Raw genomic sequence first — 19,093 nt, 5'->3', positions numbered from 1 at the left:
CCCCGGTGGCGTTGCCAGGAGTTTTCTTTTAGGAGGGCAAGGACTCCTCTTTGCATTCTGATCGAATTAAATATATCTCCCCGAATGATCCTCATTTTGTTCTTCAAAAACTCCCAGAATTTTGAATTTCAACCAACATATTTCTGGATGCTCCTTTTCTGACATTCTTATTTTTTGTAACAAATAGGCCTCCTCTTTTAATAATGAATACTTTGGTTGACATACAATGCCCATAGGCCTATAATATGCGTATAATAGCGTGGCACATGTTAGACCAGCTTTCTGCTGAATTGGGGGTACATAATGTAGGCCTAAATGAATAAAATAATAATTAAATAAATTACCTGAACAGTACAAACATATTTGGTTATATAGAGGTCTAATTACAAGACACGCAACGTTGTAAAAAAATGTTCACAGTAGCTGCAATTCGCAAAAGTTCACTACACTGCTGGGTCCCGTAAAAGCAGTCCATTTTACTGGAACTTAATCCCTTGGCGTTGAAGTCAAGCCAAAAACTTGGTTCCGCAAGCTGATTTGGTGTACGTCATGAGCACACACAAATGTATATATCAAGTGTGACGTTTGGAACAAAATTTATTTTGATCAGTAATTTTTAGCATCATGTGGCATGTTTTTTACCCAAACCAAATTAGATTTCCAACAATTGGTCTATTAACTAGACAATACATAAGTGGTAATTATGTCGTCTATGAGGAAATATGCAAACCATTGTTTTAATTATGACGTATATTCATCATAATTTACGGCACACTATATATTCTGGCGTTAACTTTAACTTCAAGCGGCTTTAATGGCAGAGTGGTTTTGAATACATAATCCTCTATAATCCTCTAGACGTTAAAGTTAAAGTTAAAGTAACTCCATTTCGCAAGCTCTCTATTGTTGATTTGAGACCTTAATACATTATAAGACCGCTGCAGGACCGCTGCCTCTCACTTTCCCCTACTCATTTCACTACTCCTACCCTCTCTCGGTGTGTGCCTATCTATCGTGTCTGAATTTGTTATTTGAATACACTGTCCAATCTTTTCAAGACGAGACAGACTATAGTAAAAGTAGTGACCATTGTAACACTATGTACATCAGCAAAACACCATTCAAATCAAACACCAGTAGTAATACCGTACTTGACAATACATGCATATTATTACATATTACTCCTTTATTCACTCTTTCTTTGGTTAATATATATAGCTGGTAAAAAGTGTCATTATTTGTCATCAACTTAGATGCATCTGTATCCGATAACTTCCATACGCATAGCCGGGTGCCACTCGAATGTAAGAATCATGACTCGGAAATATCGGGCGATGGCTTGATTTATGACATTTTCTACCACCGTTGTCCGATCCGTGTTGGCATTGAAAGTCTGCAAATAAATATAAACATGTCAATCCCAGCTGCTGTAAATCATAATATATAATGCTTTGATATATGCTACCTTTCAGATAAAACAAATCATACTTATTTGATGTTATAATGCGCCGAATCCCTGTATAGAGATGTTTTTGCTCAAAAGGGTAAATCCTGTTTAGCCTATATTTTTAGTCGCGCGGTCAACTAGCGTTTTTTTGGGCCACTTAACGCTATTCGTGAGATTCATTTATCATGTTTATAGGAAAGAACCCTTTTTCGTGAATTTCTGGTTATGTAGGGGCCTATGTGTATGCTATAAAATTTAAGTGACCGCTTGGCCCTTTATTGTTGCTTGAGCAATGATTAAACAATATTGTTAATCCAAACAGATAGGTGCGAAAACATTCTTATCCAGCAACTTCATTTCTTTTTGTCCATTATAAACTACAATGCAGCACATTAGTGTTTAATGTGTATTGCCCCATTGGAACGGTCCAAAAATGGGTCTATTTGTGAAATCCCAATTATCTCTGAGATGCGTGAATGGATTTTGATGTTTTGTGCACCATTTATAGAAGAAATGTCATGTTTTTTGAATCTTTAAAAAAGTTTTGATTTTACTGCCGACATATTAAGTTACGTCATTCAATCCACAGGGCCTATTTTTTTGAGACACCCTGTATGATTTAGATGCCAAATGATAAACTGACATGTAACTTTTTCTTGTTTTAACGCACTGAACCGCAAATACCTTAAAATGGCAGAGCGCTCTCGAAGCTGAAAGTTACAATAAGGTAGAGCGCTTAAGAATCGATGCCGTGCTGATGAAATGTTGTTATACAGGGTGTCATAAAAGTCTCAATGCATACAGAACGTTTATAACTCTAGTACTAGTATTCTGCAACCGACAGCAAGCATAAAGTTATCTTTGAACAGAAAAGTTACTTTGGCACCAAATTTTACATTACAAACATACAGATATAATAAATAAACTACGGTTGAACATTTGGGCATAATACATCAAAAGCAATGCAATATGTTTACAACACATTTCTGGATCCCAAGTATCCACTACCTTCTCTCAACATCTATACCAATATCTTTCCATTCAATTAAATTGCAATTTTAAAAAGTTATATTACTGTTACAATAAGATTATCAAGATGACATACAACACCAATAAATGTGCACTTGTGCTTTGATATAGTGCAGGAAACACGCCGGTAAATCAGCTATCTTCTTAAATTGTGTGATATTCCATCCTTCATTTATCTGTCACAAGACTCCTTCAACTGGACATAATTCTCAATAATTCCAATTGGAAAGACTGGGAGGCTTACATTGAAAACGAGTGTCTTTTTTCGTATTGTAACTGCAAGTCCAAGGAAAACAATCGGTTGTTTCCATTATAAATGTTCCAAAGTCTAAGCATACATTGAAATTAAAACTTGATCTTCAGTTGGTGCTTCGTCATTAGTATAACCGGGCCAGGGTAAAAGCGCTATTTGCATATGCTCCCATTGTTAGATTGGGTATTCTATTTAGAAATTATTTCGATCTATCATCATCAACTATAACATAACAGTTTAAGATAATATTTTTGTCGACATTTCACAAGGAAAAAAGGTGAAGAGAGAAGTTGGAAAATTCAATTTCACAATAATCAATGAGAACCATACAATGTTGTCTTTCTAATAATGATATGTTACATTAGAGGTGTACCCTTGATTTGTCGTGTATGTTGTAATAGGGAAGAAAAACGTAATATTTGGTATATAAATAATTGCATGAATTTACTCTTTCCAAATATGTATTTTTGATTTCCCCTCGCCTAATACTTGTGAAAGATATGACGATTCAAAATGGAATCAAGATTTTTCGGCCACCCTTTATTTCATGAAATATGTCATGATTATAATGACAGAAAATATATTATTTCCCGGCATCAAACCCCAAAATGTACTTTGTTTGCTTTATAACTTGGTCAAATTCAGTGATATAAAGCAGCATTTTCAGATAGCACACAAACAAGTAGATACTCGTCGTATTTTTAAGCAGCGCCCAGGCCTAAAATTGGCATTTAATCGAAAATTAAAAATGTTCTTACCGCAACAATATTTGACAATGTGTAATATTCCAAGGCATTGACATCTATCCCAAATTTGACCTGAAATGTTTTTATCCATTGAGCAACTCTGGTAGCACCTTGAGTCTTAATGCCAGTAATGACAACAGGGGATAGGAGGTCAACTTGTAGCCAGCAAGGCAGTAAGGCCGATGAGGCAGCCCAGAAATCAACATTGTTAAGTCTTCCCTTGTAAGGTGACAAATCTCCATAGGTGCTAGATGCAGTGAATTGATTGTCAGTAACAGAACCATCCTCTAGGCCAAGTGGTCCATGAATTCCAGAGAGAACTGTTAAAATTGCATTGATATGTTATAAGATTATTATGTGAAAAATGTAGGCCTAAGCAAGCTAACATTAACAAAAAACTTTGTGTTGATGGCGACTACGCAGTTGTACCATAGGGAGGGCACACGAAATCGTCATACATCAAAGAAGCAATTGAATATATGAATACAAAAGCCACCCAAGTCCATACTTTGGCCAAACTGAGTTAAGCATTGGAAATTGTTGCTATACATAGGCCTGTCATATATATGAAAGAACAACTCAAATTCATCCTCTGTGTCTATTGAGCATGTGAAAAATAGCATGTATGAAAGAATAACCCAATTCCATGATTTGAGTCTTGTAACACATTGATTGAAATCCAGTATGTTTTGAAGTCCACTTATAACACATTCCTTGCTAGAGAGTGACTTTTGAAAACAAAATGGGTTTAATAAAGGAAAGTGTGTGGTTTATATTACATGGCAGAATGCTTATCAACCTTATACATACCTGTGTGCTTTATTTTGCATTATCTTACTAGTGGTAATCTCATTCTAACATTGTTGTCTTTGTATATGATTCAAAAAACCACCCAAGTCCAAAATTAAAAATGAACCCCACGAAGTCCCTGAAATGCTAATCGTCATACCTAATACAGGTTAATCCACTCATTTGCACGTAAAACTTACCATATTGACCAGGTAAATCTAACTGAAGGAATTAAAATGATACACAGGTTTTTCTCTCAAAATCACTTCCCATGGACTTGGGTGGCTTTTGTATTCATGTATTCAATTTGTTCGCTCTGGGTTTCAGCTTTCTTGAAGGTTGAATAATTTGTAAGGGACAACTGTGTGTTTTGATGAATTGCTCCACGGGGCGTACGGCTAATGGCACCTTTATCAGTTGCCATGTCATCAAATGTAATGCGATCAAGCAACATCAGTCGGAACTCGGAGATATTGATTTAGAGATATAGCCAAACAAAGGAGATATTTCTTTTAGTTTCCTTTTGTTTTGGAAACTCTTTAGTTGCTCATATCTTTGGAACTGGTTGTTCAATTTCAATGGGGTTTTGTGCAAGATGCTGCTTTGTAAATGCTTTTTACTATCCTATAAGAAACTGAAAATTTATTATTTCCGAGTTCCGACTGATTTTGCTTGATTGCATCACAAATAAGCAATCTGAAATTGGAAACCTATATTGGAAAAACAGAGCCAGAAACGGATAGAAGAATGATTATGCGTACCTTCCAAGCTCCCCTTAAAAGCAACGTTGTGTGCAAAAAGTGTACATTATTGAATATTTTTACCCTGTTTGTTACTCAGAAGTGGACCTTTGTGGGCTTTTTCGGAAGACTCTCTTGTGGATGCGGCCTTATCTATGTGCTGCGGTAGCACTGTACTCTATGCTACTGATGTTATAAGTTGTATTTGCTATTCCATGAGGGTACTTGAATGAAGACAGTAATTTTGATCCATCTGTTCAGTAAAATAATTTTTCTGCCTTTATATTAACATATCTTCTACTACAAATCCAGCGTAAATCTCTTCTTTCCTTTATATTGTGTATTCAATTACTTTTAGTATTGCCGTATTCATACCTGATTCACATGTTGCACCTGTGTAACATGGTGAGCATGTACAGGTATCAGGTGCAGTACAGGCCCCATCATTACGGCAATCTTGGATACATATTGCTGAAGAGAAGAAAGATAACATGGTTATATTAGTCAAGTGCAGACGGATTTAACTAATCAAAATTACATAAAAAAAAGTCCAGGACAACTTGCCGAATATGGATTAAATACAACCTGAGTAGTGAGTTATCAATATAATCTAGAATAGGTTTCGCTATATATAAAAGATGATTTTCATTAGGAGCATACAGTGGAGACATATTGTGATCACATAATTGTAATACGATTTCAAGTTAACTTCATAAAATAATTGGCAACTTCAAATAGGAGGAAAACGCACATGTTGCCCTGGCCTTGGTTAACACATTCAAATATGTTTGTAATTGGACAAGGACCGAGTCATATTGACTGTATTCCTTACGTCGTGGTACTACCTTTATTGGGTGTTCATATAATAGTTGTCAAATCTTACACAACATTCTTACTCAATCAGCTAATTAGTTTGTCACATTTGTTTCAAGAAATCAAAATTACAAAGTTTGATTCATCACATCACATAAACTTGTACTGAAATGAATTTATTTTGAAAAGTTAGGGCAACCATAGTGAAATATTTCGACAGAAATGCGCTATTTCCAAAAAAAAGTTGACAATTATTTAAAATGAATAGAATGGTGATATTACACAAAATAGACTTACCTGTGCATGTTACTCCATCTCCACTGTAACCGGCATTACATGCACATGTGAAGGAGCCAGCGGTATTAGTGCAAGCAGCATTTGTGTCACAGTTATCAGTACTCGAAGTACATTCATTATGATCTGAATAAAAATTTATTAGATAAACCACAATGTATTAGGTTAAAAAAGTGGATATTAGCGACTAGAATGCACCATTTCCTAAACGTAGTTTGGTTCGCATAAAGGAGACACTATTATTTGAAATAAATAGAATCATGGTGATATGACACAAAATGGACTTACCTGTGCATGTTACTCCATCTCCATTGTAACCATCATAACATGCACATGTGAATGAACCAACCGTATTGGTGCAAACAGCATTTGCGGCACAGTTATCAGGACTTAAAGCACATTCATCAACATCTGTACAAAAAATGTATGAAATAAGTCAAAAATTATTAGGTAAGACACAGATTTCAAGATGTGATCATGCAACATGATGCAATTAAAACTCAATAATACTTGAATACATTTAAATTGGCTTTCCTTGTCAACATAATGTATCAAGTTTGATTGATCACATCACATATTTTGGTTCTGAAATGAATTTATGAAGTCATGGCAACCATGAAGTCAGGGCAACCATAGTGCAATATTTCGATACAAATACGCTATTTCCAAAAAAAAGTAGTTTGACTCGTTTATAAGTGAAAATTATTTGAAATGAATAGAATGGTGATATGGTACAAAATAGACTAACCTGCGCATGTTACTCCATCTCCACTGTAACCGGCATTACATGTACATGTGAAAGAACCAACGGTATTGGCACAAACAGTATTTGCGTTACAATTATCAGTACTCGAAGTACATTCATTATGATCTGTACAAAAGTCAAAATGTATTAGGTAAAACACATATTTTGAGTAATGATCAAAAGAAAAGTAAAAATGTTTCTTGTAATTTGACACATGACACACTTAAAACTCAATAATGCTTGAATAAATTGACTTTGCTTCTCAACATAATTTATCATGTTTGATTTGTAACATCACAACTATCAGTACTGGAACTAATTCGTTTTGAGTACTTAAAGCAACCATAGTTGATCATATCGATAGGAATGCACCATTTAAAAAAAGTAAATTGACTTGCGTATAGGTAACAATCTTTTGAAATTGTAAATCGTAAAGCTGCTGGGACTGGACTAAAATAATTCCCTGCAACTCAATGATTACGAAAACTACAAGCAAATATCCAAAAATACCGAGGGTAGATGAGCGGCAGTCTACTGTTGACTCCATGACGGACCAGCAGGAACTCGGCACACCATCACGAACTGTTGGCCCTGATTATTGTCGCCTGTCTACCTTCAAACCTCTTGTAATATCTACTTGTAATCCCGGTGGGTTCAGTCTTCACTGACAATGTGTACGCATGATGGTTCCAATTAGGGGTACTTTTCAAAAAATATCCGCGGAATTTTCGAGGACAAAATTGTTCGCGATTGTCCAATTTAGGGGTGTTTTGGAGCAAAATTGTCCTTGAAATGAAAAATAGGGTATATTTCTAGGACTTTCGTCCGTGTTTTACCGCTACAGTTTTCGTTATTGTCCTCATTTGCCCGTGAAATAGGGGTAACAATTCAAAAGCGTCCTTAAATGGTAAAAATAGGGGTATTTATTTCGAAAAAATGTCCTTGATTCCTCGTGATAAGGGGGTGAAATGAAAATGCGTCCTACAAATGATAAAAATAGGGGAGGTATTTGGCGGCAAATTTTCCTTGATTTTGCGCAAAATAGGGGGTAAAATTGCTGCAAATGTCCTCGATTCCCCGTGAAATAGGGGTCATTTTCAAATCCTGGAACGGTCATACGTCCTACCTTTAAATACAAACTGAACCCACCGGGCTTGTAATGTCCGTACTATTAATCAACAAGTGAAAATCCATCAGCTATTCATGGGCTGTGCTGATGCAGGTATTGACATTGCCGGAATTCAAGAACATCGTCTCATTACATCAAGCCCAACTGATGAACTTTGGTCAGACGATAGGAACTGGGTTATAGTATACAGTTCTGCTACCAAGCAAAGGCATGGAGGGTCTGGTCTTGTCCAAGCATGTTCATAGATGTCTTAAGAGTGGTGAAGCTGTTTCCGAGAGGATACTATTTGTACCATTCCATGGTAACCCTCAGCTTAGCATCACTGTTGTATATGCACCCACTGAGTGCTCAACATCTTCTGACAAGGAGGATTTCTATTCATCTCTATCTGACCACTTGGATGGTATAAAAAGGCACGACATCCATCTCATCCTTGGTGATTTTAATGCCAGAATTGGAACAGGTAGTCATCTTTCCCATCCTTGGGTGATTGATCCATACTGCTACCATGATTCAACCAATGACGATGGTGAGCGTCTGGTCAACATTTCCCAGGAGTACAACCTCAGACCGGCCCAAATGAGATTCCCCCAACCCAGGAATCGTCTCTGGACTTGGCTGGATCAACCCATCACAGTTAGACCACATTCTAATAAACAGCAATTGGGTAAATTCTCTCCGCAACTGTCGAGCATACAATTCAGTAGAAGTGGACTCCGATCATCGTATTGTGAGCGTCCGTCTAGCTGCCAGTTTGCGAACAAGCAAAGGAAAACCTTGCAAGAGACCAAAATTCAATTGGAAGAAGTTGCAAGATCCTGGTACAAAAGAGGGATTTCAGCTGGAACTAACAAACATATTCCAGGTCTTGAGCATGGATGATGCCACACGCATCTCTGATAGGTATGAGACCTTTGAGACAGCAGTTCGTGAAGTTGCTGAGGAAGTTGTTGAAAAGCAAAAGCCATGCGGACTGCCAAGTTGGGTATCAGATGCAACCATCGGACTTAAACTTGAAAGGGATGAAGCCAAAAACGGTACTCCATTTCAAAGTCTTGTCAATCTAGAGAAATATGGAGGAACTTGAACACCAGCCTTAACAACTCCTATAAATCTGATGAGCTTGCTACACTCAATAATCAGATGGAAGACCTGAAGCTGGCCGATACAATGGGGAATTACACCACCACCTGGAAAATCATACACTTGCTTTCTGGGAAGAACTCAAGGAAAGGGGTAAAAGTCAAAAAGAGAGATGGATCAGCCCCAACCAGTGACCATGAACTGCTTGAGGAATGGAAGGAATATTTCAGCTCACTCCTTAACAATGACAGTGGCACAGCAGCTTCAGAACTTCCTGCACCAGCTGTTGAAGATCTTCATAATTATCATTGAGCCCCCAACCCATGAAGAAGTAGTTGAAGCAATAGCAGCCATGAAGACCAACAAGGCAGCAGCATTGGACTGTGCTATAACTGCTGAAGTACTTCAGGGAGGAGGGATAGCATGATTGATATGATTCTCAAATTCTGTATGGAAGTATTCTCAACGCTGACACCGCCACGTCAGTGGGTCACAAATCGTCGGCTGTATTCCATAGTGGCGTATAGTGATTTTTGGTCATTTTTTTGAAAATTGGCACACATGTTTTTAATAATGTTCTCTTTCATTTTTTCTAAGTCTCATCAGTCATAATTAGCTAATTAATTAGTAATTAATTAATTAAATGTGGCGTATAGTTACAAAGTGACATTTTTTGTATTCCATAGTGGCGTATCGACCATACGCCACTTTTTAAACACATTTTATAATATTATGAAATATCGGCAAAAATGAAAAACATCGTATGTCATAGTGGCGTACGCGTATCGGACCTATACGCCACTATGGAATACGAACGACGAAAAGTAACGCCATAGGGATTACACGGCGACCGAGGTGGCGTACGGTTAACGTAAGGTTAGGGTATTGCGTTTTGTTCGTTTTCCATAGTGACGTATAGTTTTATTGTCAGTTTGCCAGCAATAGTATGTATTTATTTCTTAAAATATATAACAATAAAATATATTTAGTTTACTACAGAAATTTCACATCATTTACAAAATATAATGAATGTCTGATTTACACAACTCGATTTTAAATTGGCATTTCTTCAAACCCGATTTTCTCGAAAAGTTGTTTATTCGCGGCGCCCCACTATACGCCACTATGGAATACGGACGACGAAATGTCATCATTCCTCTACCAAAGAAAGGCGACCTCTCTCTCATGACAAACTACCGTGGTATTTCACTTATGTCCATTGCCGCAAAAGTGTACAACAAGATCCTTCTGAACAGAATCCGACCTCACATTGATCCTTTACTGAGAAGCAACCAGGCTGGCTTTAGATCAGGTTGAAGCTGTGCTCAGCAAAATAATACACATTTTGAGGAGGATCATGGAAGGCTTCAAGGGGTACCAACTTCCCTTGACAGTCACTTTTGTGGACTTCAAAAAAGGCTTTGACTCCATCAACATGTCCGTCATGTTCTCAGTGCTGCGGCAATATAGAATACCAAAGGTTGTGGTCAATGCCATCCAGGTGCTCTACAAGGGCTCCGATAGTGCCGTTATGGTAGATGGAAGTATCTCAAAGCCTTTCTAAGTAACAACTGGAGTGCTTCAGGGTGATGTCTTGGCACCATTCCTGTTCATTATCCTGGTAGACTACCTCCTAAACAAATCAACTTCTGGAAGGAATTGACGCTGGAATTGTTACCTACCCACGTCGGTCAAGCAGGCATCCTGCTAAGATGCTGAATGACCTGGATTTTGCTGATGATATTGCCCTGTTGGAATCTTCTATAGCCCGGGCCCAGTCACAGCTTACTAGGACTGCAACAGCAGCAGCAGATCTAGGCCTTGTCATCAGCGCACCTAAGACAGAATATATGACTGCAAACTGTAATGCCCAGCCAGCACTTGAAGTCTATGGTAGTACCATTAACCATGTCACATACTTCAAGTACTTGGGTTCCAAGATGGACTCTAGTGTTGGAGACCTAAAAAGAAGAAAAGCACTAGCCTGTGCCGCTTTCTGGAAACTGGAACGCCTTTGGAGAAGCCCATCCCTGCCAATCGGAACACAAATCAAGCTGTTTGAGACAACTTGTGTCACTATCCTTCTGTACAGGTGCGAGTCATGGGTAATCACCAAGGACATGGACAACAAGATCAATGCCTTCGCAACATCTTGCTACAGAGTCATGTTAAACATCAAGCGTGTGGATCGGATCCCAAATGAAACCATCTACAATCTGACCAACACCACTCCGCTGGTTGCCAGAGTCAAGATTCATCAACTCAAATTTCTCGGCCATATACTGCGTCTTGAAGATGACGAGCCTGTGATTAGCAAACATATTCCACATGGGAAGAGGAAACCGGAACGGCCGCGGACACTGTACTTACAGTATGTACAGCACCTCCTGGGAGATACTGAAGGGATGCTGCAGCCAAACAAAATTGTTTCGCTTGCCCAAGATCGCAACAGTTGGAGAAAGCTTGTAGTCGCCTGCTCCGCAGCCGACTGATGATGATGATGATGATGTTTTGAAATAAATAGTGTTATGAGATGGCACATAATAGACTAACCTGTGCAAGTTACTCCATCTCCACTGTAGCCGGCATAACATACACATGTGAAGGAACCAATGGGGATATTGGTGCAAACAGCATTTGCGTCACAGTTATCAGTGCCCACATTACATTCTGTATGAAGTAAGAACATTTTCGAAATGAACCATTAATTAAAAGTCTATTTTGGGAAAATACTATCACTTGTTGGTGTATGACAAGTGATGCATTATGCTATATATAAAACAAAATAATGATAGTAATAGTGATACGATTTTGGTAACATTGTCAGTAATGCGTATTATAATGACTAGCACTATGCCCGCAGGCATGACAGCACGCATTCATTGAACATTTGGTATTAATTTAAATTCATATTTGCTTTTTTTTTTTTTGCTTTTGCCCAGTATGACCTTTGACCTCAAATGATTCCACTCAAGTTTAAGGTGGCTGTGTACTCTCAGACATACATGTAGTAAAAGTGCAATAACTTTGTAATTATTCGCGCAAGACATATAAAAGTATACATTTTTATAAAGGCAAGACATCAATAAATCTTAATATAAATACAGATTTGGGGTAAAAACAACAATTATGAAGAAAATCACAAAAAAGTGAGTTTTTGGCAATATTTGTTAGGTACATCATAACAAAAAACACTCTTTCCAAAATATTTTATTTTGTTTTAGCTCAATCTTGAGGCTCCATTCCAAAAATTTTATTTTTTTATTTTTTTGATATTGGCCTTAGTTTTTGAGATATTGACCATATAAGGCATCAAATTGAACTTTTAAAATTCACAAACGCCTATTTGCACAAAATGATGCCTAAAATCGGAAATAGACCAAAATATAAAAAATGAGAAAACCGTTTCTTGAGTCGATCATGCTTTTTACGATGATCATAATTGCTTACCTATAGATGCTGTATTTATTGAGTTATCGTGTACCTAAATCGTCATTTTACCGAGAAAATGAACATTGAAATAATGGCCGTTAAAGTTTAAAGTGGTCACATTTTGCCCTTTCATCGAATCTCACAGGAGAATGCGGCAGTTTTCGTTTTTCTACCTTATATTATGTGAACATCGGGTAAATCCACAGCCCGTTGAAAAGTTTGAGCGAAATCCATTCATAACTTGATATTCAAATCGAGGAAAAGAACTTGAAAAAACCCACATTTTATCAGCTAAAACGGAGCCATTTGACCACTTGAAATTAGTGTTTCCAAAGGATGCGCCACGCATGCAGATAAGCGTCGCGTATGCGTAGCGTATCTGTGCGTTAACAAATTGCGCGATACGCAGCGCGATGCGTTGTTGCGCGCGTGTCACCCCGCTGATACAACAAAGATTTTCTCTCTTTTATACTTGCAAACACGAATGAAATAGTGAAATAAAATCCATAAAATAGCGCAGTTGGAGTTTATAAATCTGGATTTTCTTTCCTTGTATTTATAAAAACATAACAAAGTAACAAATATCAAAAAGCTCAATTTTGCGAAAGAAACAACGTCTTGAGTACACAGCCGCGTTAAGCCCAATCGGACAAAATTTAAAATTTGACCTTTGAACTCCAAATCCAATCAAATGAATTTTATAACATTCCTTGTATTTTTCTTGATCTCCCGTTTGGATTTGACGATATTCGGATAAAAACTGACAAAGTTTCAAATTCGACCTTTGACCTCAGCATCCCCATAGCAAGGATTCCACTCACCAAGTCTAAGCCTAATCGAACAAAGTTTACAATTTGACCTCCGACCAACCAAATGATCTAACATACGAATTTGGCGATATTCGGATTAAAACTGACTGATGATTTTACAAACATACATAACATACCCTACACCCAAATACCGCACTAACTGCTTACTAGGGATAGCCAACAAAAACCTACTAACCGCTAAATAGGGTTATCCAACTAGATTTCCCCGCAGAGCAACAAAAAACCACCAACCGCGACGAAATAAATGTATGTATACATTCAAGAAGCTTAGACTATAGATTAGCCCACATCATCATCATCCTTCATCACGACGATGATGAGGATAGTCTATGCGGATGCTATTGTGATAAATTTAAAAATCGTTATATTTTGCCAGTGGATAATAAACATGATAACAGTAAGATGGAATAAAATGGGTATATATTTGCTTATCAAACCTTATTTTCATCTATTATTTTTGCCGCTTTACTGAAATTTTATTTTTGAATTATATAGTATACGAAGTTTCTTACTACAATATGTAGTGCGATACAAGAGGTCATCAAGTATATATTTTTCCCAGTTATGACGCATGGTGAGTGGACGTGGGTCATCAGTAAACCACAGATCACCTTCTTTATACCGGACATTCTTTCTTTGACATGTTTTGCCATATACCGGTGCAACCACGCCTTGACAATAACATATTTCTGCAAATGGTAGAGACCATCTCAAGGCACCGCCTCCTGATGGATCCGGTCTTTTTTCCAGAACGCAAAGGTGGCTCTGCACTACACACAGATGAGCTGCAAATAAAGGAAAATATTAATTCGAACCCAAAAACTGCATATCGTGTTTTCATCACGTAATACAGCCTGTATCAAAAAAAAAAGTGAAAAGCGCCCTCTTTGGCAATTAGAAAATACTGTTGTAACATGATGCTTACATCAACATCAAGAGCGCCGTGTTAGTTTTTAAATGCCGTTTATTCTGTTCAATTTGCTTGATTTAATCTCAAGATATGTTTAGATAACCACGAAGGGGTTACTAGGGATGCGGGCTGTACTGGTAAATCAATGATAGCATCAAGTTTATCAAGAAATCATTCGTGAAATCAAAAGAATGCATCGATTACACAACAATACAAAATTGTTTTTACTGTGTTTACTGTTTTATCATGATACAGGTATAATGATTCACTTGAAAGAGATTAAAAGATAAATAAATATTTCACATTCTGCTGCAAAACACACATTATACATGTCAATGGTTTTATCATGGTAAAAACTGTTCTCTTTGACACGCAAGATATGTTAAAAGACAAACAAATATTGCACACTCTGCTGCTGTTATAAAATTCATATCATGTCAACAAAATATTGCATATCATATACGTTTGCATATACGTTTGAAATTTTACTAGTACTGAGCAATAATAGAACATCTCTACATTTTTACATTATTGAAGTGTATGAGTACATCAATTTGGCATTTTCATGCAGTATAAATACACTGTCGTGTTTCTACATAATAAAAAGAAATCCGAGTTACTTTGAACTAAAAAAAAAAGTTTATGGACATTTTGGGGCTATTTTGGTTGCAAAATGTGGTCTAACATGGTTAAAATATGCAAGTTTCCAACATTTTAAATAAATGATGTGTAAATGGTAGTTGTATTCGAAAAAATTGGGTTTTTTTTTGTTGATAGAGAGGTGATAAATTATCAAAACTGTTCAAAAGATAAGACCTTTAATTTTGTGAAATAATTTTTTACATGCATATTAAGCCATTTCATGCCATATGTGGGATAATATAATTATTATAATATCGTTAGTGACACAACATGGATTTGCAATGAAACATTTAAATGACATATCTCACCAAATTTAATGAAAGAGCAAATGACGAAGCGGCAATTTGATGTGAACTGATTATTGGCACACACAATAAAATACAAGTAAATTAAAAATGGATATATGAAACCCATAATATGTGACCGTACACCACGAATGAGCCGTAAATGTCCTCAATTGTATTCTGAGTTACAGTGTAAAATGGGCATGAAGGTCATATTCATAGGTATTTCAATTTGGTGCTACGTGTATCTCATTAAATGAGGTACACGTAGCACCAAATTGAGGTACCTATGAATACGACCTTCATGCCCATTTTACACTGTAACTCAGAATACAATTGAGGACATTTACGGCTCATTCGTGGTGTACGGTCACATATATGAAGCTTCAAACAAAGGCATATTGATCAAAGCACTTCACCGCGCCCTACTCAATTAATCTGTCAAAACCTGCTGAAAGCATTTCCATCCACCTTGAAACAGAACATGTATACGTATTCTGACTGCTATGAATAAAATACAAATTGTGACAAAGAAATACATGCATTGTAAGATGTGCATCATTAGACATCCAGTTGCTATAGAATTAAATGCGTATCAAATACAGATTATAATTATTCTTTCTTAGTCTATTGAAAAGTACATTTCCCTATTAGAGTTTGATCTTAAGGGGGCACTACACCCCTGCCCAATTTTATGCTAACTTTTGCATTTTTCTCAAAAATTATAGCGCATTGACAAGTAAGTGACAAGTAAGATATGTATATTATAGGGGGACTACAACAACTGCACTTGAAATTTTATTTCGGCACAGACAACAGTTGTGGAGTTACAGTCAATAAAGAGGGAAAACCAATATTTGATCAATAAATCAATAACTACTTGCCTTGAGTTGGTGAATTTTCAGTGCAGTAGTTGTAGTCATTGCCCCTATAATATACATATCATATTTGTCACCAATGTGCTATAATTGTTGAGAAAAATTCAAAAATAGGCACAAAATTGGCCAGGGATGTAGTACCCCCTTAACGCGATTCAATTTAGAAACACGTTTATCAATATTTAACAATGATACGAGACACACTGCGTAGCATGAGCTGAACTTTATATTTGTTTAACTAGTGTAAGATACACAGGGATCTTAGTTCAATTTTAAGGCAAGGCCGGGTTGGAAAACGCTTTATATCTTGGCTCCACGGCATGCCATAACATTAGCTTATTCACGACTCATTACTATACTCACTCCGTTGCGAATTTCAGGTTCTTTTTGCAACAATGATCTTTAATCAGCTAAAATAAGCAATTTCGTAAGAACGTTATCGTGTCACACATCGTTGCTGTAGGCTGCCATTTTGCAACAGCCTGGTTTACCAGTCGCAAATAAACAAATCGTGAAAGGGGCGAAGGACACCATCAAAAGTCAAAGAGGTGTTTTGGAAGTTACAACTAGTTCAGTAATATAATTGAGGGAGAAGGCGTTGATTCCCTATTTTGTATCATTTAGGCCCAGAACATTATTATATTCGTGTCAAGTTCACTGAGCTAAGCCTACTACTGCACAAAACTCAAACTTAGGAATACATTTGATATTTTACGTTAACATTTTGTGTCCACGCCAAACGAAGTCTGGAAAGGTGATTCTCCCACATACTTTGACGGATTTCATTGGGACTTGAACACACTGGCCCTTGGGTAGATTGACATATCTGTGGTCAACAGGTGTGATGTAAAATGTCATTTACGGGTCACTTGAGGTCAATTTCATGTAAATATGCACACATAAAAAATAAAAAAATAATTAAAAAAAAGCCCGAGAAGCGCCTTTCTGAATTAACAATACCAGAAAAATGATATTAAAACATTAGCAAACAGACTAACAAATGACAGGGGAATTTTCAAAAAACTTTTTATCATGAAATGTAAGGTAGAAAAGATGAATAATTTGATATAGAAAAGAACATCTATGTTAAAAAAAAATATAATAAAATATAAATAAGCTGCGCGTAGCTACCTGCACGTTATGACCCTATTGGCTTGCCGATTAGTCATTTAGCTGCACGTAGCTTTAAATAAGCTACGCGTGTCTAGCTGCAAGTGATGTCTTCAAAGGTTTGCTATAGGCAAAAGGTTTGCTATCTATCTTGTTTGAATATTCCAGCTACGTGATGCTCCGTGCAATACTATATCCACCAAAAAAAACGTTGACAACGTAAAGAAAGCAGTAAGTTTAAAAAGCCCCCACCTCGGCTCACTTTTTGAAACTTGGTCCCATTTGTAAAAGATACTGATTTAAACTTTGTCATAATTATCAACTTAAAACCAGAACTTATTTCCAAAAGTGTTATGTATCTTTAATGTGCCGATGCGATAATTTGTTAGCATTCTGGAACGATCAGAAAGGTTATTATGTTGTTCTTGGCCAATATCCTATGTTTTGTTTTATAATAATCATTAAGTTCATGATCAATGATTGAATTAAACGAATAACAAGTAGGCATGTAAATGGCAATGATGCTATTGTTTAAACGTTAAAAACACCGATTTGCTGTTGATATTCAAAATGGGACCACGTTTCAAAAAGTGAGCCGAGGTGGGGGCTTTTTAAACTTGCTGCTTTCTTTACGTTGTCAACGTTTTTTTTTTGGTGGATTTTCTTTCTTTTTATGAATATAGCCAAGCAGCTCTAAGCTTGGAAAGTCATCGGGTAAGGGTTACGAATTACTCCATAAAACGAATAAACGAAAAATAGATGTTTGAAATAATGTTATCCTTGATTTATGACAGTAAATAATTTAACAAAACTTTATCAGCCGTTTATTTTTAAAACTTGCTGGTCACAGCTACCGCGTGACTGTAATGTTAATAGGGATACATTTTAATATACTTCAATTATTCAAGGCAACTAAGAAAATGTAAATATGAGTACCCAATGTTGACGATGCCAGCGAGACACAGAGTCAGTCCGATTTACTTGAAACTGAGAAATGCGCGAATGTAGCAAGGCTTATACTACGGAAGCGTCTAAATGCCACGACTTAGCAAGATAGTTATGTTTTAATGATTGTGGTTTTTGTAGCCCTGCGGGGCAATATAGTTGGATATCCAAATTTCGCGGTTGATAGTTCTTTGTAGCCCTGAGGGCAATCTAGTTGGATTTCCCTATTATCCTTTCAATAGGCATTTGGGTATTTTTGCCGCTTTGCTAATTTGTCGCGGTTGATAGTTATGTAGATTTATAGATCTAGTTGGATTTCCCTATTAAGCGGCGGTTGTTGGCGGTCTTTCGTGGTTTGTGGTTTTGATTTCCCTCATTCTTCATGCCCTACCCTCTATCGGGGGTTAATTTATAGTTTAAGCTTGTTGGATAACTATACTTCGTGGTGTGTGGTTTTTGAAGCCCTGCGGGGCAATCTAGCTGGATGTCTCTATTGAGCGGCGGTCGGTTGTTGGTGGTCTTTCGCAGTTTGTGGTTTTCATTTGTTGGATATCCAAATTTCGCGGTTTGTGGTTTTTTGTAGCTCCGGCGGGCGAATCTAGTTGGATATCCCTAGTGAGCGGCGGTTTTTGGCGTTCTTTCGCGGTTTGTGGTTTTAATTTCTCTAATTTTTGCAGGCCCTGGCCTCTATCGGTGGCTAATTTGTCTTTTAAACTGGTTGGATATCTATATTTCGCGGTTTGTGGTTCTTACTAGTTTGACATGCATATTGAGCGGCGGTTGTTGGCGGTCTTTCGCGATTTGTGGTTTTTAATTTCCCTCATTTTTCAAGCCCTGATCTCTAGGGGAGGGGGGAGGGGGTAATAATTTATAGTTTAAGCTTGTTGGATAACCATACTTATTTGTAGCCCCGCGGGGCAATTTAGGTGGATATCCAAAATTCGCGGTTTGTGGTTCTTTGTAACCATGTAGGGCAATCTACTTTGACATCCGT

At 37.0% G+C, this 19,093-nt stretch overlaps 1 protein-coding gene across 1 annotated transcript in view; it reads right to left on the bottom strand.

Annotated features, from left to right (window-relative positions):
- Positions 1-763: 763 nt before the first annotated feature.
- LOC140139141 (uncharacterized) overlaps positions 764-19,093 on the bottom strand; it is a 29,198-nt gene continuing 10,868 nt past the window's right edge. Inside the window, exons 2-9 of the mRNA XM_072160922.1 lie at positions 13,843-14,115; positions 11,622-11,738; positions 6,860-6,982; positions 6,400-6,522; positions 6,115-6,237; positions 5,380-5,475; positions 3,488-3,795; positions 764-1,393 (exon numbers count right to left, since the gene is read on the bottom strand). Of these exons, the coding sequence (XP_072017023.1) occupies positions 1,250-1,393; positions 3,488-3,795; positions 5,380-5,475; positions 6,115-6,237; positions 6,400-6,522; positions 6,860-6,982; positions 11,622-11,738; positions 13,843-14,115 (1,307 nt within the window). The 3' untranslated portion in view covers positions 764-1,249. The remainder of the gene's footprint in view (positions 1,394-3,487; positions 3,796-5,379; positions 5,476-6,114; positions 6,238-6,399; positions 6,523-6,859; positions 6,983-11,621; positions 11,739-13,842; positions 14,116-19,093) is intronic.

The sequence above is a fragment of the Amphiura filiformis genome, chromosome 18 (assembly GCF_039555335.1).
Source record: "Amphiura filiformis chromosome 18, Afil_fr2py, whole genome shotgun sequence".
In the NCBI taxonomy this organism is placed as follows: Eukaryota; Metazoa; Echinodermata; class Ophiuroidea; order Amphilepidida; family Amphiuridae; genus Amphiura; species Amphiura filiformis.
The sequence above is the reverse complement of the archived record's forward strand: the minus strand, read 5'-3'. Positions and strand labels throughout refer to the sequence as shown.